The following is a 20,007-nucleotide window of genomic DNA, read 5'->3' as shown; positions in this document are numbered from 1 at the left end:
TTTCATTTTGTTTATGTGGTGTATCACATTTATTGATTTGTGAATATTGTACCCACCTTGCATCCCTGGGATGAATCCCACTTGGTCATGGTGAATAATTTTTTTGACGTATTGCTGGATTTGATTTGCTAGTATTTTGTTCAGGATTTTGGCATTTGTGTTCATCAGATACTGGCCTATAGTTTTCTTTCTTTGCAGTGTCTTTTTCTGGTTTTGGAATTAGAATTATGCTGGCCTCATAAAACGAGTTTGGAAGTTTTCCTTCTTGAATTTTTGGAATAGTTTGAGGAGAATGGGTATTAGTTCTTCTTTGAATGTTCGATAAAATTCCCCCGTGAAGCCATCTGGGCCTGGGGTTTTGTTTGCTGGGAGAGTCTTGATTACATCCTCATTTTTTGTTGTTGTTATTGGTCTGTTCAAGTTTTCTATCTCTTCCTGGTTCAGTTTTGGGAAACTATGTGTTTCTAGAAATTTGTCCATTTCGCTTAGATTGTCGAATTTGTTGCCGTATAATTGTTAACAATCAGAATATTTGTTAACAATCCTTTGTATTTCTGTGATGTCAGTTATTATTTCTCCTCTTTCATTTCAGATTTTGTGTATTTGGGTTCTCTCTTTGTTTCTTCCTGAGTCTAGCTAAGGGTACATCAATCTTGTTTATCTTTTCAAAGAATCAGCTCTTTGTTTCATAGATCCTTTGAATTTTTTTTTTTTTTTTTTTTTGTCTCCATGTCATTTATTTCTGCTCTGATCTTTACTATTTCCTTCCTTCTACTTGCTCTGGGGTTTTCTTTTTGTTTGATTTCTAGTTCTTTTAGTTGTGAGGCTAGATAGACTATTAGAAATTTTTCTTGTTTCTTAAGGTAGGCCTGTAGTGCTATGAACTTCCCTTTCAGAACTGCTTTCGCTGCATCCCATAGATTTTGTGTTGTTGTGTGTTCATTTGCAGTGGTTTCCAGGAAGTTTTTCATTTCTTCCTTGATCTCCATGGCAACTCATTCATTGTTCAATAACATGCTATTTAGCCTCCATGTTTTCAAATGTATTTGCATGTTCTTGGTGCAGTTGATTTCTAGTTTCATGCCATTGTGATCTGAGAAGATGCTTGATATGATTTCAGTCTTCTTGAACTTGTAGAGACTTAGTATGTGCCCTAACATGTGGTCTATCTTTGAGAATATCCCATGTGCACTTGAGAAGAATGTGAATTCTGCAGTTTTGGGGTGTAATTTTTTTTAGATATCTATGAAATCCAATTGATCTAGCGCTTCATTTAGAGTCTGTGTTTCCTTGTTAATTTTTTTTCTAGAAAATCTATCCAGTGATGTCAGCGGGGTGTTGAAGTCCCCTGCTATGGTTGTATTGCTGTTTATTTCTCCTTTGAAGTCCTCCAGAAGATTTTTAATATATGTTGGTGCTCCTATATTGGGTGCCTATATGTTTACCAAGGTTATATCTTCCTGTTGGATAGATCCTTCCAATATTGTTTAGTGGCCTTCTTTGTCTCTAGTTATGGTCTTCATTTTGAAATCTACTTTATCAGATATGAGTATTGCTACCCCAGCTTTTTTTTCCTTTTTGTTTGCTTGAAAGATTTTTTTCCATCCCTTCACTTTCAACCTATATGAGTCTTTTGTTGTGTGGTTTGTCTCTTGTAAACAACATACATCAGAGTCATGCTTTCTTATCAAGTCAGCTACTCTGTGGTCTTTTTATCGGAGCATTCAAACCATTCACATTTAAGGTGATAATTGATATGTACTTATTTATTGCCATTTTTGTTTAGTGTGGTTCTATATTTCTTCCTATATCCTCTACTAATTACAGCAGTCCTTCTAGCATATCTTGCAGTGCAGGTTTGGTGTTAATATATTCTTTTAGCCTTTTTTTTTTTTTTTTTGGTCTGGGAAGCTCTTTATTTGACCTTCTATTTTTGAATGATAGCCTTGCTCGATAGAGTAGTCTTGGATTCAGATCCTTGTTTATCATGACCTTGATTACTTCATGCCACTCCCTTCTGGCCTGTAGTGTTTCTGTTGAGAAGTCAGCTGAGAGCCTTATGGGGTTTCCTTTGTAGGAAACCTGTTGCTTATCTCTTGCTGCATTTAGGATTCTCTCTTTGTCTTTAATTTTTGGCATTTTAATTACTGTGTGTCTTGGTGTGGGCCTGTTTGGGTTCTTCTTACTTAGGGCTCTCTGTGCTTCTTGAACTTGAATGCCTTCTTCCTTCACCAAATTAGGAATGCTTTCTGTCACTATTTCTTCAAATATTCTCTAACCCTTGCCCATTTTCTTCCTCTTCGAGGGCTCCTATGATGCAAATATTATTACGTTTCCAGTTGTCCCACAGTTCTCTTTAGCTATCTTCTTGTTTTTTAATTGTTTTTTCCTTTTGGTTTTCTGATTGGTTGATTTTTTATACCCTGTCTTCTAATTCACTGATCTGGTCCTCAGCTTCCTCTACTCTGCAGGTTAGTCTTTCCAATGTGTTCTTTATTTCTTCTATGTCATTCTTCATTCCCACTTGGTTGGTTTCCAATGTTTCTATATCTTTACTCATGGTGCTGATGTCCTTACTCCTGCTGTTGAGCTTCCTCAAGATCATAGCTCTGAACTCTACCTCTGATAATTTGCTTAACTGCATTTCATTGATCTCATCTTCAATAGAATTCTCTTGTTTCATTTGGGATTTGTATCTTTGTTTTACCATTTTGGCTATCTCAGTGGGTTTTGGAGCCTGCCAAATTTTCCCTTTGGGTGTTGGTGTTCTGCTTTTTGTGGCTACCTCTGCTGGGTTTAGATGGGCCTGGGTGGGCCCACGTTAAACACCACTGTCAAGTCTTACTTTCCTGGGTAGATTTGCAAGCCCAGAAAAGGTTCAGTTATCCTCTATCTTTTCCCTGGAGGCTAGTAGTCTCAGTTACTCAGTGCCTTGGAATGTAGCCCTGGTGTTCTGCATAAGAGGATTTTCAGAAGGTGGGATAGATGCTGGTTGTTAATGAGCCTCAATTTGCATTTCTTTGCCTCACCTGGGAAAGGCTGAATCTCCAAGGGGGAGACTGCTGCTTTTCCCCACAGCTCCAGGAAGGAGCACACTGGCCATTGTCCTTTGTGGCTGCAACTCAGCAAAAACTCTGAGTGCCCTCCAAATCTCAGGTGTCCCCACAGAGTTCCAGCCCAGTCTGCCCTCCCTCTGCCATAGCCCCCAGGTGAATGGCTGTGGCTATTTTAGCACTCTGTCCCGGCTCTCGGCGCTGTGGAGCACGCATGGTCTTTATTCCCCAAAGGCGCTGCTCACAGCTAAGATTGCTGCCATCCATGAGTTCCCGAGCTGCAAATACTTACTTCATAAAAATCACAGATGACAACATGTTAAAACTTCAGGGCTCTACAGGAATAGTGAATCCATTGATACTAGGGTTCTTCTGAACTTATGTTTTTTGCTTTTAACATGCCAGTTTTAATATATACTTATTTTAATGATTGCAGATTAATATTTTGATCTACGGTCTTATATACATTTAGCTGAATGTTCATTTGATCTCAGTATGTTGGGATGAAACAGTTTTCTTCCTATAGGATTATATTTTCCCTGTGCATTAATCAAGATCCTGGATACTGCTGCTTACTCCAGCCCACTGAGTGATTTAGCACCACCTAGCACAGTATCTGACTGACAGAGTAGAAACAAGATACATATCATTAATGAATGTCTTTCACAGTAATTTAAACATCTTGAAAGGGGATATGGATATGATCTGTTCTAAGGCCATATATCTTACAACTTAAACCCAACTCTTAATTCTGAATTACCAAGGAACCCCTTCATCACACCATCAACCGGTCTTGAAGAAACCATTTTTATTGTCTAGTCCATGTCTGAGCCAATGGTAAAGCTATTAACCACATGGCTTTAGACGCCTGATTTGTAGAACCAAGTGAATAAGGTCAACTAACAGTTACTGAATATAATGACACAGTGATTAAGATGAATTCAGGGATTATTCAGAACTTTTATTATTATAAGTAATAGAAACCCAACAAACTGGCTTAAGTTAAAAAAAAAAAAAAGGATGCCTAGTTGCTCTCATCACTTGGAATGCTACAAGGAGACCTGTCAAAATTGAAGGAAGAATTGGAGGAACATGAAGTCCCAGGGCCCCAGAGTCTCCTGAAGTTTCTCTCTTCCCAACTCTCATCTCTCACTGCCTCTGCTCATCTTCCTCCTTTGCTTCTCCTGTGGACAGACTCTTTCCACACAACATGAACCATCACCTTGACATCCCCAACAAAGTGAGGACACTATTTTCTCTCATCCAAGAATCCCAGGGAAGGACTCTAATTGTTCCCATTTGGGTCACATGCCTGTTCTTTGGATCAAACATTGTTGACAATAGAAAAAGATACTGATTGGCCAGGCCTGAGTCATGTGATCACTCATTTGATCCTTTTCCCAGAAGGGTCAAGGGAAACCTTGCAAGGCAGATAAAGATTGTTACCATGGCCCATTACACTGAACTATCCAGAAGAGAAATTCTACTGATAATGTGGAAAGATATCTTGTGATTTACTATGTGTAGCTATATATATCGCATATCACCTCAAGAACTATCCTAAGCAGGAACAAATCTAGGAAAGGGCAGAGAAACTCTCCTCCTATGTGTGCAATTTGTCCAAATATCAGTGTAAAATCATGTCACTCAGCAATCAAATCCCATTCTCCTTAAACCGCATGAGCAATTTCATCTTTTGGTTTATAGAATTGAAGCTGAAGTTTGACCAGATGACCTCTAAAGTCTTTTCCAGTCTATGAACCCCCGGTTAGAATAAAAATACGTCTGGAGAACAGTAAACCAACCTAGTATATTATTGGACAGTGTTACAGGCTAAATGATGCCTCTCTACCACCCACAATTCATAACATGAAGCCCTAACCCCTGGTACATCAGAATGTAACCTTATTTGGAGATAGGGTATTTAAACATAAAGATTAAATGAGGCCATTTGGGTGGGTCCTAATTCAATTTGAGTGGTGCTGTTATAAGAAGAGGAAATTTCATGTACACAGAGAAGACCATGTAACAACAGAGAAAAAAGACAGTCATCTACAAGCTAAGGTAAAACCAACCCTGCCAACACCTTCATCTCTGACTTCCAGCCTCCAGAACTATGGGAAAACAAGTTTCTGTGGTTTAAACAACCTAGTCTTAGGTACTGTTATTGCAGTCCTAGCAAATTAACACAGATAGTAAATCAAGGATTTCAAAAAGGGCTAAGGCACAGGTGAGACAAAGTTAACATGTGAGATGGAAGACCAAGAGGTTTTTTTAAGGTTCTTTTTTATAGTCGAATTCCCCCTGAGATTCAGAGGCCAGTACTAATGAACTAATTAACTGTGGTGTACTGATGAAAATATGATGGAGTGGGTAAGAAGCTAAGAGAAATGTGGATGACAGATTCCACCTTTTTCAAAATTGTAACAGGGCTAACGTAAGATGGTTCTCTCAGAACATGGCATTACGGTTGGCCTGGCCAAAGGGCACATACATGGGGTGCCTGTGGGAAGCCTGTCTCCTACATGACTTCAGGCTTACCTGGACTCCTGATATGTGCTTCCACTGAGGATTTTGGAACTCAGCATCCTGCCCTGACCCTGGGCTTTGAGAGGCAAATGGCTGAATGACTGCTCTTCGCCATCACCTTTATGATGCTCACCTGTCATGGCTTCCCGCTGAGCCAGGCCTGTACAGTGCAAGGCAATTGGCCTGCCATTCTCACATGTGATGACAGTGGGCTGGTAATCCACACTGGGGAAACACCTGGACCTTCTGATTATAATATTCTTGCCCTATTAGTCGTCTGCTTCCCCTGGCCCCTACATCATTGCTCTCCCACCAGGGACTCGTCCATCCTTCCTATGTCAAACCAAACTTCACTGTAATGGAAAACCAGTTCCTGGCCTCCTTCCTCAGCCTCCCCCCACCCTGCTGAATTTTCCTGGATCCTGGACTTGTCTTACCCTGGCTCATTTATCATTTTGCCTCTCTTGGCTTAGCTCTGACCTTTGCCCTTTGACAAATCACAGTGACATTGGCAGGTTCTCAGAACCAGAACTCGGGACCCGCCAACCTGCACTGTTGAATTATATTAAGGTTCCACCACAAAGCACAATGAGCATTTGGAAAAACACCTCTGTTCGTCAGGAAACAGCGAACACGGCGTACCCGCTACACAAAAACCTGACTCTACAGGGAAATATTTTTGTTAAATAGACTGATTGCTAAATGAACAGGGTTTGTGAAAATCACATCTATTATATAGGACTTTGCAGTTCATAAGCCTCATAATATCAGATCAGCACACTGGCAAAGCGGTGCTTGTGTGGCTGTTAGAATGAAATCTGGAAATTGCTCCATTATTGAATATTACAATGATATTTGCCAACATGGGATTTTTTGCCTGTGTGTGCTTTCAAATAAAATTTCTGGCCACCATTGTTTATAGCCCAAATATATTAATATCGCCATAAAACAAATTTCACAGAAGACAAATGAAATATTTAAATAATGCAAGCATTGTGGATCCACTGAATACTGCATTTTACGTTTATGTTCTTTTTATTTTTTCTTATCACCCACAGACATTTTAAAAAACACACACACCTGATAACGTCAAAAGACGAGAAAGGCTGAATTCAGGAAAATAAAAGAACCATAAATCAGAAAACTTTGGAGCTGCTAGAAAGACACTTTAATTTTGTAGACAAAAGACTGCATTAAGGAGGAATAATGCAATAATAAAGGTGAACGAATCTCTATTGTCTGGCGTCTTTCTCTGTGGGAATTTTCCCACCCCTGACAGCTGTAAGGAGGAGGGGCACCGACTGTGGCTGCGCCTTTATTCTCTCTCCCCTTTTCTCCCCCTCCTCTCCTCCGTCAATAAATGTCTGCAATCATATTCTTGAGCTCCTGTGTGATTTCAAGGTTCATCTCTTCCATGCAGCTCAAACACTAATTATCCCAGCTGTAATTAGTAAGATAATTAAATACTGGCTCACTCGTCTACCTTGGGTCGGGTCATGATTCTCCCAGAAGACCTTGAGCAGTTCCTCAAAGCTGATGCGTTCTGGCTGGTACACCACTCGGACTACTTCTGCATGGCCAGTTTTTCCTGGAAAGAAACAGAATGTACAACTAAAATTCACTGACAGCATCACTTTATTACAACTTATATGTTTCAAAAAAAAAAAAAACACACCACTAGACCAAGGCTAAAATTCTTCCCTCTGAAGGAAGGGGGAGCATAACTGCACTTTAGCTGATGGTTTTGCTCTAAGTCTCCGTCACTGGTTCTTTTTCCCTAAAAGCATACAGTTGTCATCTAGCAGGCTTCCTGAGGATGATGGCTTCTCCACTGTGGTCTATTATTTTTTTAATTTCATGAGAAAACAAACTCCGGTCCTCATTTTTCCGTTTTCACCCTTATGAAACCTTATGGATCCCCTCCAACGTAGTGCTCGAGACTTGAAATGAGCTGATTTATTTTTATCATCACCCCACACTAGATGCAGTCAGCTCAGCTGCAACACCAAGTGAGATGGTGCCACATAAGGCTGGAAAATGCAGACTTACAGCTTGTTCACGTTAGATAAATTCATTCATGGAGGAACTATTTGCTGTGTGATAACACTGAGGCAAGGGTCAGCTCAGACACCCGGTGGGGCGGTAAGTGCTTCTCAGCCAAATTTGTCTCTGTGCCAACCAACGACTTTGGTGAATGTCTCTCCAGCACCCACGGCCATTCTCAAAGGTGGTCTCCAAGGCTCTGAGGATCTGTGAAGTGGGTATTTGCGGTACCGCTTATACCTGCGGCATTCATGCCCTTCCTTATCTTTCAGTGTTGAGACATAGTAAATAACAGCCCTCCATACAAACATCATCTCCATATTTAAACTAGTTTTCCAGCTCTCTCTGATCATCTTATGTGTAGCAAAGAATGTTGCCCAGAGAGAAAACTGGCCTTTGCCTTGGCCTCTGGGAAGTAATCTATGTCACACCTGATAGGAGTGTTCTTTGTTAGGATGAGGCTGACCACACCAACATTGTTTTTTTTTTAATCCTCACCCGAGGACATTTTTCCATTTTTTGTTCAGATAGAGTGGGAGGGGGGAGGGAGGGGGGGAGGGAGGGAGGGAGGGGGAGAGAGAGAGAGAGAGAGAAACAGAGAAACATCGACGTGAAAGGGACACACCGAGTGGCTGCCACCTGCACAACCCTGCCAGGGCCGGGGACAAACCGCAACCGAGGTACGCGCCCTTAGTGGGAACCGAACCCGAGTCTCTCTGGACCACATGTCGACGCTCCAACCGCTGAGCCAAACCCGCCAGGGCAACACACCAACATTCTTAACTGGGGACTGGCCACACTGTATCTTAGGGCAGGGTTGGCTGTACCCAACAATGTTAAAGACCAACCATGTGACTGAAAGTGGAAGTTGTCCTGGAGACTAAGTTCAGCTCCATGGACAATCAATCTGTCAATCAATCATGCTGATGTAATGAAGCCCCAGGAAAAACTCTGGCCACCAAGGCCCGCACGAGCTTTCTGGTTGGCAATACTCTCAGCATACCGTCACACCTGGGTGCCAGGAAGGTGACACATGGGAGAGAAACACCCTGACTGCTCAGGAGAGGACACGGAAGCCTCCACCCTATGGGTCTCTTACTTTGGTTGATTTTGATCCATATCCTTTGCCTGTGGTAAAGTAACTATGAGAATAACAGCTCTCAGTGAGTTCTGTAAGTTCTAACCAATTATCAAACCTCACTGGTTCCAGGAATCCCTTGAACTTGTACCTGTTTGCAAAAGTGTTTTTGTACATGTTGGTAGTCTCACCATAACTCTCACAACCCTCTGACGGTGTAGGGAGGGCAGGTAGAAATCCCCATTTTACAAATGAAAACACTGAGGTATGTACTAAGTTAGATTTGCCCAAGGGCACATGGCCAGCAAATTTCTGGGCCATAACCTAAAACAAAATACCTTCTGACTTCTTTTTTTTTTTTTTTCCTCACCCGAGGACATTTTTCGATATTTTATTCAGATAGAGTGAGAGGGAGAGAGAGAGAAACATCAACGTGAAAGCAACACATCGAGTGGTTGCCACCCACACGACCCAACCAGGGCTGGGGACAAACTGCAACCAAGGTACGTGCCCTTAGCGGGAACCGAACCCGGGTCTCTCCAGACCGCAGGCCGACGCTCTAACCGCTGAGCCAAACCGGCCAGGGCCCTTCTGACTTCTTATCCAGGATTCTGTCTCATATGTCAAAGCCAGAGAGCAAAGTGAACATGAATCCAGAAAAGGAAAGCAATCTATTATCTTTAATCTTTTCTAATATTTAAATTTATGTTTAATTACAGAAACAATAATCTGCAAACAATATAAAGCTTAGACAATATGTGGAAGTATAAAAAAGAAAATAAAAATCACCTACACTCCTACCATGTAAGATAAGTACTATCAATATTTTTACTCCTATTTTTCTGGATCTGTACCAGATACACACACACACACACCACCACCACCACCACATGCAATTTATTTTATTAAAAAAATTTTTTTTTCATTATTAATTTTCAGAGAGAGAGAGAGAAACATCGATGAGAGAGAACATCAATTGGCCACCTCCTACATGCCCCCCACTGGGGATCAGGCCCACAACCTGGGCATGTGTCCTGACCAGAAATCAAACCAGCGACCTCTTGGTGTATGAGTCAACGCTCAACCACTGAGTCATACCGGCCGGGCTACAATTTATTATATTTTATTTTATTCCTCACCTGAGGATATTTTTCTATTTATGATCAGATAGAGTGGGAGGGAGGGAGGGAGGGAGAAACATCGATGTGATAGAGCCACATTCACTGGCTGCCTCCCGCACAACCCGACCAGGGCCGGGGACGAACCACAACCGGGGTATGTGCCCTTGACCGGAATCAAACCTGAGACTCATTGGTCCGCAGGCCGACGCGCTACTGCTGAGCCAAACCGGCCAGGGCCTCATACAATTCATTTTAGTGCAATCACTGCATCAAGCTTTAACCACTTAGAAGCATACTGTATTTCCCCATATCACTGAAAAATTTTTTAAATACCATTTATAGTGACTATATAACACCCCATAAGGATTGTACTACTATTACTTATTCGATCATTCCCTGTCATTGGGCATTTAGACTGAATCCTGTTTTTATCTATGAATGTAAATATTTTTCACATTTCTGAGGCTGCCTCAAGCCATACCTATATATGTGGAATTTCTAAACCAATGCATGTAAATGTTTTTAGGTTTCTTGATACCTGGCGTCAAACTGCCAAGTCTCACCCCACTGGCAGCATCCTGGGGCCAGTCTCAGTCACCATTACAGTGCTTTGATCATTACCAATTCATAGCTGGAACGCAGTATCCTGTTGTTTTATTTTCAATGACTTTAATTATTAGTGATTTTTAAAAGTCATGTTTCTTAATAATTTTAGCTTATTTGCTCTAATTTTTATAATGTCCTTTTTAAATATTGGGTTATTAATATTTTCTTATTAACTGGTCAGTCTACATAATTTTAATTCAAATACTATAGTCATAAGCATCTAGGCAGAGTCTATGCTAACAGATATGAAAAGAATAATGAGGAAATTATAGGGAGAAGGCACATTATGTATAATAATTGTTATTGTAAAACCACGTTGGACCTACTTTAAAATATTACTACCTTGTATTTTGAAATGTTTATTTATTTTTTAATCATCACTCGTGGATATTTTTCCATTGATTTTCAGATAGAGTGGGAGAGAGGGGGTGGGGGAGAGAGAAAGAGAGAGCATGAAACATCAATGTGAAAGAGACACACTGACTGGTTGCCTCCCACAAGACCACAACCAGGGCTGGGGATCCAACCACAACCGAGGAACGCGCCCTTGACCAGAATTGAACCCACAACTCTTTGGTCTAAGGGCCAACACTCTAATGGCTGAGCCAAACCAGCCAGGGCATTGTATTTTGAAATGTTTAAAGAAATGATTTAACTACAGTAAGAATGAAAACCCTCTGAATATTAAAAATGGCAATAATATGTTACCAACATGACAAATATATTTGGTAAGAAAGGCATGGAAACCACATTAGAAATAGGCAGAAGATATAAATACACATAGGAAGATAGAAATGTAAATCATGACTGAAAAAGGCTTGCCATTTTTAGTGATAAAAGGAAATAAATGCACATTGAAAACATTAACGTGCCATCTCCTCCTTATTACATTTTGTAAAACCACCTGAAATCGCACCTAGTGCTGGCAAGGAGTTGGTAAAACTGGCACCCCTGCTTGGCTGGTGAGGTGTAAATGACTACATCCTGTGAAACCCCACCAGTATATGAAGAAAAAGCCACAAAGATGAAGATTAATTCGCCCTAAGTGGTCCAGGAAATAGATCTCAAAGATATAACTGCAAACAATGGAAAAGATCCATGCACACACAGAAAACTCACCCCATAATCGTTACAATGGTGGAGTACTATAAGTAATCCATAAGTCAAACAAACAGAAAAGAAACAAATTATGGTAGAGCCATAGGATGAAATGTCATGTAGCCATTAAAATACAATGTCCTGACCCTAGTAAAAACTGTTCCTACTTACTGAATGCTGATACAATGGTGGGCACTTTACCCGATGTTCTTCAATGCTTACAACACATTATTAATATAAATACATAAAATTATCATTTAACCATTTTTAAGCATACAACTAAGTGCATACACATTGTTATGCTACCATCACCACCACCCACCTCCAGAACATTTATTTCATCTTGCAAAATCGAAACTGTCTCCATTAAACACTAACTCCCTATTTCCTTCCTCCCCTCAGTCCCAGGCAACCACTATTCTACTTCTCTCTCTATTCGACTGCCCTTGGTACTTCATATAAATGGAATCATATAGTATTTTTTTTTTTTGGATGTGACTGGCTTATTTCACTTAGTATAATGTCCTCAAGGTTCATCCATGTTGAAGCATGTGTAAGAATTTCCTTCCTTTATTAAGGCTAAATAATATTCCGTTGTATGCTTCTACCACATTTAGTTCATCCATCCGTCTCTCCATGGACACTTGGGTTGCTTCCACCTTTCGGCTATGAATAATACTGCTGTGCATATGGGCATACTGCTCACAACTTTACAATAAAGAGGTGGTCCCCATTTACATCTGAGGAAACAAAGGCCTCTCCACGATGTCTCACGGCCAGTAAGTGACAGAATCCAATGAAGAGTCAACCAGGTTTTAATGGGAGGTAAGGCTTGAGCTCATTCAGTGACCCCCAGCCAGGCTCCTGAATGTGGACACCTGAAGTCACCAAGTGACAGGAAACAAAACACTGTCAGTGGCCCAAATGAGAAATCACAGCTATGGGGCAAGGGGTATCCAGGCCGTCAAGACTATTTTCCAAGATTAGGTTCTTCTTTTGTGGCAGCAATAAGGGGTCAGGAAAGATTTCCACTCACCAACAAAGGCTTTCAGACATGATTTGAGCACTGACATTATTTGTGGAGAGGTTTTTGAAAAGCTTGGCTGTTTAAAAGAAACTATTACCATTAAAATTCAAGATCCACCGGCATTAACAAACAGTGTGGAGAAGCCTTCATCAAACTCACCTTTAAGTTTCTTTATTTTATTTCTCCAAAGTACAAGAGCCTATGTAAAAATACACAGTGCAAATGATCAAAAGGATTAAGGGGCCAGAAACCACTTAGAGAAATGTCCACGCCTCCAGGAACTCACCAATGTGCTGGGCTAATTTGATTCCCGAAACCAATCTGCAAATACTTTCTGGTGCTTCCAGAGATAAAAGGCTGTATCTTAAAAATACTTGGAGCTGTTTCTTCACATAAGTTCATGCAAACGGCACCACAGTGATGTGCAAACTGCTTGCTAACAGTTCACAGCAGCACTGTAAGTGCTTCGCATTGCTGCTCAAAAATACCTTGAAAGAAGAAATGAAAAGGGTGAACATCCTCCCCGAGCAGTTCCTGTGCCGCCTCATCCAGTGAAAATACGGGAAGGTGAGCAAATGCAGAGGGGTAGGTATGGGCAGTCATTCCTTACAAAACAAAACATCCTGGAAGAGACACAGGGGAGTGGTCTGGGGGCAGAAAAATTGGGCATTCTGGAGTCAGCTAGAGCTTTTTAGAAGCCAAGTCATCCACAGAACCAGGTGTTTTTCAAGAGATCCCCAAGATAAATGAGCCCATTTTTAAAACTGTGTCACAGCTTTCCATCCCACGGGGGAAATGTTATCTCCAACTCTTCCAGGTTAGCATGATTAATTTTTGCCACATCAGGCTGGGGAGAAGAGAGGAAAGCAGGCAGGTGGCCTAGCCAGTAGGACTGGGCACATGATCTGACATTAACGACTACATACCGATCAGAGGAATCTTTGTGCTGAATTTTTCTACCACTGACTTAGCCTTCACCTGGATGGGTGTCCATGCTGAGCCCAGCACTGCTCACCTGCCTGTGGACCAGTCCCCTAAACAGAAGCATTCTTATGTGCTCCGCTCTGCTTCTTTGTCCCTAACCACTGAATTCTATGCAAAACTTGCCCCATGTCTTAAAACGGACACAGTTACTACCCAGAGGAAAGTATTAGATACAATTAATGCAACTTTAATACTTGACCGTATGGGTCAGCACCTGCGTTTTATTTACGCATTAATCCATAAATGTTTACTGAATGCCTACTAAGTTTCAGGCACTGTGCTAAGGGCTGGGGATTCGACGGTGACAACTGTTAATACAGTGACAATAAAAGACTCTTGTAGCATGGGAACTGCCTGTAATCTGGATCCAGGTAAGGAACTGCTCTTGAAGAGAGGAGGCTTGATCTATTTTATTGATCCTACAGGCACGATGATGGATAGAAGTGAGCAGTAGTTTGTTTTTGTTTTTTTTCATTAAATAATAACCGTTCTTCAACCCCTCAACTTTCCCAGCCAACAGGACCCATCCAAACCGTTGAACCAGATCAAAGAGCTCACAGAAGATCCAGGTGTTTGAAGGGGACAGGGGGAGTGGTGGCTGACTAACACTGCCCTTTTCCCATACGATTCGAAACACTCCTTCCCTCTTGCTAATTAACTGCAAAGAGGTAATATGTCAGCTCTGTTTCATCCCCAGCTCCTGCAGATAGAAAATGTGATTTCCAACAATGTACTCATTATAAAAAAAAAGTCCTAATACATCAAAATTGGATGCCCTGTGGAGTTCATTATAGGATTTGAGGAATGTCTATATTGTCATTTTATCTTGGCTTTTTTTCTTTTGTCTCATCAGTCACTTAAAGTGTCCAAAGAGAAACGTAAGCTTTAAAAAGCATCTTTTTGATGGAAAAGTAGAACAAATACTGTTAGGATAATTGTAAATTTTTTTGGTCCACCGTGGGAGGCATGGTGGGGAATTTATAATCCTCTGGTGTATATTTAATACAGACACATCCTTCCGAGAATATTCTCTCAGAGGAGTGCTATTAACACAGTTGAGAACTCGATCAAGAAAATTCCTCAATAAAACAATAAACTACACCATTAAGTCTTCATGCTACTCCTACCGCTACAAAGCTAACTAGTAGGTAACTAGTCTAGGAGTGAGCAGCTTCCTAGCTTCTGTGTCCAACCTGCTGACTATAGAGGCTGGCCTTCACACCCTGTGAGCTGTTTTGTTTTTTGTTTTTCAGCACATGAAGTGTATGAAAGGATCTATGTGGGTGGGCTGATCAACGCCTGTTTCCTAGCCCAGCCCCAGCTCCCCTGCTACCATGAGCTAGGCAGGTATTATGAGATATTAGCAAAACTAACCTGCCAAGTAGAAAATCACAGTACACTTGCAGCCAAGAGATCAAACACAGTTTTATTAAATGGCTTGATTAAAATCCAAAAGGGTATTGCACACTGAGAAACCGAACTCCTTGATACTGTTAAATTACACCACCAGGTCCACAGTGAGTCCTACTTGTGCCTTGTTATCCGTGGACTACACAAGATGAGTGGTTCCCAACCCTGTGCCTTCAAATGACTTGTGAAACTTCTGAAAAATACTCACACCTCCCCCTCTACCCACACTGGGATTCTGATACAGGAGAGACCTGGGATCAGTCCTGGGCTTACATAATCTCACCAAGCTTGAAGGCTGCTTTGGAGCCAAAGTTGGGAAACGGAGCCATGAAATTAGGCATTTGATCAATGCAGCTGTACCAAGGAAGAGAAGCCAGACAAGATTTTTTTTTTAACCAAGTCTCAGGATGGGAAGGTCCTGGAAATGTCATCCAGCCGAATGCCCCATTGCTTCACCCCACTGCCACACCCGGATGCCCATCTCAAGTGCCAGGATGCACACTGCCTCACACAGCAGCCCGTGCCATGGCTGGGACGCCCTAACTGCTGGAATGTTCCATCTTTACTGAGTCAAGTCTACCTCCTTCTGCCTGTCCAGGCCTTGCCTGGGGGGTCTACTCACTCCACAATGACTCCTGCACATGCTAAAGGTATAGAACTTCATGGGCCAGATAAAGGGCACTGACCTTGGAGACAGAGAGCTATATTTGAGGGCATGCTCTTCCATATAAGCCATTTAACTTCTCTTAGGCACAGTTCCTCATCAGTAAAATGGGGATACACATACCTGTCCTATCAATCTTAGAGGATGGCGGAGAGCATTAAATAATAGATATAAAAGGGGAAATGCTTGGGAGCTTACTAGCAGTGATCAAATCTGTGATATCAGTACTAGTCTTTCTATATCCAAGTACGACTAATGATAAGCCACGTCAAAATGGAACTTTGAAGAGCCAGGAGCGGGCAATCATTTAGGATCCAGGTTGATACAAACAGAACAGTGTGGACTGCTCTCCAAGCAAAAATGGGTTTCTCTGGGTGGGCTGTCAAAGGGCAGGTTCGCCCAAAAGTGTACGTCTTCCAAATCAGAATGAAAAGGTAGCTAGAGAACCCTTGGAATCATGATAACAGAAGGGATCTTAAAACCAAGTCAGGCCCTGGCCGGTTTGGCTCAGCAATTAGAGCATCTGCCCACAGGCAGAAGGAGCTTGGGTTTGATTCCTGGTCAAAGGCACATACCTGGGTTGTAAGTTTGATCCTGGGCCCTGGTTGGAGTCATGCAGGAGGCAACCAATTGATGTGCCTCTCTCTCTATCTCCCTCCCTCTCTTCTACTCTATCTAAAAATTAATGGAAAGATATCCTCAGGTGAGGATTAACAACAACAAAAAAGTCAGATGTTTTATCATATTCTTCAAAAATTATTTGTAACTCACCCTGGCCGGTTTGAGTCAGCAGTTATAGTGTCGGCCTGCGGACCAATGAGTCGCGGGTTCGATTCTAGTCGAGTGCACATACCTTGGTTGCAGTTCGTCCCCAGCCCTAGTCGGGTCCTGCAGGACGCAACCAATCGATGTCTCTCTCTCACATGACGTTTCTCTCTCTCCCTCTTTCTCCCTCCCTCCCTCCCAACTCTATCTGAAGATAAATGGAAAAATATCCTTGGGTGAGGATTAAAAAAAATTTATTCTCAACTCTTAACACTATGGATGGGAGAAGACACCCTGATTGGAGCCCATCGTTGCTAGCACTGTGGCTGAGTATAACAGCATTTGCAGAAGAGCTACTTCAAGTCTTCCAGAGAGAATAATTGCCTATTCGTCTGGTGCATGAATCAAGTTACGGTGGCTTTTTAAGTGTAAGTGGTAGTAGCATATTCTTTCAATTTGCATGGTACATTATTTATAAATACCCCAAACAGGAATGACTTGGCAGGATCATCCAGAAAGCATGGCTCTGACCTATTCAGATATCTAAATCCATTAACAAGAAATAAAACTTTGTGCTTAGATTAAACTTTTTTTTTTTTCCCAGAAGACTGGAACTATGAACCAAGCATTTAGATTTGTGCGTAATTTATCCCCAAGCTGAAATACTACTGGTGGTCTGGGGAAGTCCTGGCTTGACCTCTTGACCTACCTATTCTGTACCAAAATCATCTGCTACTTTGTCCAAAAAAATATCTATCCAATAGCCTTATCTTGAATGCATGTCAACAAGATGAACCACCAAGACTTAATCTTAACTTTACAACTGACTCTGTAAATATCAAATAGAGACTCTTAAAATACCAGCTGATTCTATAAACTTAATCAAATACGATCTAACTCGGGCACGCTCAAGGGGGTGGTATCACTACCTAGGGAGGTGACTACTGGCCCTTGGGGGACAGAATCATCTTATATGTTAAGAGGGTGTGGCCCTTCAAAGGGCCACCATACATAGCCTAACAGACAGTATATCTATGATATTAATTTTTAGTGGGGGTAAGGGACACAATTAGGAAAGAAATAGCTAAAAAGTCTCCCCAGGGCGGCTATAACTTTTTAAAGGTTGAGAAACACTGCCCTAAATTAATCCAATCAAGACGCCAGTCCACTCACAATGGTGAAACAACTTACCATAACTCCTGCCTCATGTTCACTTCTGGCTGGGGCTTGTACTAGAGCCCAGCCACCAGAGGAGGGGCTCATTAAACAGGCACTCATTGAGCAGCTAGCATGAGGTCTGGGCACTCTTTGGGGCGCAGCTAATACAATGATGACAAAGACAGCTGCTGGCCTAGAGGACCTCACAGGCTGGGAGGACACAGAAACATGGGAACTTACAGGCTAAAGCAATTACCGCTCGGAGAGGGGTGTTCAGAGCTCCACGGGAGACGCAGGCGAAGAGGGTGCCTCCAGTGCTCCCAGCACTAAGCTCTTCCCCGGACCCCTGGGCCCCCAGACCTCTCTCATGACAATGCCACACTTGTCAGACAAAAACGGGGAGCATGTACCTAGACTATGTGCCTTTGCCTGTAGTTACTTTAACCAATGAAGGGAAATTAGGCCCTGAGCAGAGATTCATCAGTCCAGAACACGAAGACCAAACACATCACGTTAGAAGGAAGGGTGCATGTCCCAACGGGGCGTAACTGACACCAGTGTCCCAATTTGGGACTTAATGTAAGTTGTTCCATATTAACCCAGACTCTGCACTGGACTTTTTGTGCCTTCAGTTGAATGGTATTCTGCAAGTGTGGGGTGATGACAACAATATTCTAGATTTGTGTAATACTTTTACAGATCACAGAGTACTTTCATATGCATTAAACATCTATTATCTTCATAGTAACTCCATGTATTATCACATCCATTTTACAGATGAGAAAACCAAGACTCAATGAGGTCACATTATTTGCCTAATCAAGATCACTCAGTTGGTGACAGAGCACAGTAGTTAGGGTCAAGGCTCTAACCCAGTCATTGACCCCGTAACGTCATGTTCTCTCCCCGTAAGACTTGGGACTAAGGGTAACCACTAAATGACGGCTGCCTATGGCCATCTACAGATTCAAATTCAGCTGTAATTTGATTAATATTGGGAATCTTTTAGCCTTGATAGATCTTTGATGACAGCCAGTAATTAATTTAGGAGACAAAAGACACGCCCCGAGGAATAAAAACAAATGGTTTCAACAATGAAATGCTGAGACACTGGGCCACGAGTACTGACAGTGCTATCAGAATACCTGATTTGGATAAATTACTTAACTTCTGTGAGACTCAGTTCTCACACACACGCACATGCACACACGCACATGCACACATGCACACGCGCACGCACAAACACATGCACACACACACAGGTTTTGTTAACTATAAAGTGCTCCAATGCTTAGATTCCTCTGCTCACTCTCTCGGTCCCATCTTGGCAAGGCAATAACTCAATAAATGTGAGCCTGAGTCATGGCCACGTGCACAGAACTAAACCGATGATATGAGAAATCCAAAGACACTAGATACAGACAGAGCCTGTTGTTGGGGACGTCAACGAACAAGGCAACACAGAAAGTGTTAGCAGCCATTGCAGAGGTGCAGGTAAAGAAAGGAAAGAGAACAGGGAAAGTTTCATAGAGGAAGTGCATCTGGACTGGGCACTGAAAAATGGGTGTAAGTTAGACATCCAGAGGTGAGTACGAGGGTGTTTTGGATGATGAAAATGACAAGCACCATGGCACAGAGAAGGGATCCCAGAGTGGATATGATGGCCCAGATGAGCTGATCCACAGCATCCCTCCTGGCAAACATGGGACCGGTACCCACTGCACCACGACACCCACGGCGCTATCTGGTACACCTGCTCCTTCTGCTCCCACCGGTCGAGGGGTACAGGTACCAAGTTAGCTGTGTCTGTTCCCAAACCTGTTTAGACCATTTGCAGTTTACATTGTAAATACAAAACTGAATTGAATATCATCTATAGTAGAAAAGAAATAGTTTTGTTTCTATTAAGAATTAAGTTGAATGCTTTAGAAAAACCCAACCAATAAAAGAAAGTTTTTTAAAAATACTATCCAAAAAGGTATGGACAAGACCACTACATAAGGTTGGGAAGGGTGATTGTCAGGGTCTGGGGAGAGGGAGGACTAGGGAGTTGTTGTTTAATGGGACATAGTTCCAGTTCTGCCTGACGAAAAGAATTCTGGAGATGGGTGGTGGTGATATTTACACAACAACCTGAGCGAACTTAATACTACGAAACTGTACACTTAAAAGATATTAGGCTGGTAAATGTTATGTTATGCATATTTCGCCACATATAAAAAGAAAAAGGAAAGATAAGATTAGAAATAAATAAAAATCTAGATAAATTCAATGCTCAGACTGCTTCACACATCTTTAAATTTTTGCTTGATTTTAAAGAAGCCAAAACTAGAAAATGTTGATGATAATAAAGAAAAATACTTAGTGCTTACTCTGCACAAGGCACAGTTCTAAGCAGTTTACATGTATTAACTTATTTGATCTTCCTAAAGAGCCAATAAGGAAGGTACTATTCTGCCCATTTTAAAGAT

General features: G+C 41.8%; 1 protein-coding gene across 2 annotated transcripts in view; it reads right to left on the bottom strand.

Moving 5' to 3' along the window:
- The window catches only part of MSRA (methionine sulfoxide reductase A), a 385,848-nt gene that overhangs the window by 117,862 nt on the left and 247,979 nt on the right, over positions 1–20,007 (bottom strand). For both annotated transcript variants that reach the window (XM_036241934.1, XM_036241933.1), the window contains exon 4: positions 7,066–7,170. In XM_036241934.1, the coding sequence (XP_036097827.1) occupies positions 7,066–7,170 (105 nt within the window). The remainder of the gene's footprint in view (positions 1–7,065; positions 7,171–20,007) is intronic.

Source organism: Molossus molossus, unplaced genomic scaffold, assembly GCF_014108415.1.
Source record: "Molossus molossus isolate mMolMol1 unplaced genomic scaffold, mMolMol1.p scaffold_m16_p_4, whole genome shotgun sequence".
Lineage (NCBI taxonomy): Eukaryota > Metazoa > Chordata > Mammalia > Chiroptera > Molossidae > Molossus > Molossus molossus.
This window is presented reverse-complemented; position numbering and strand designations above follow the sequence as displayed.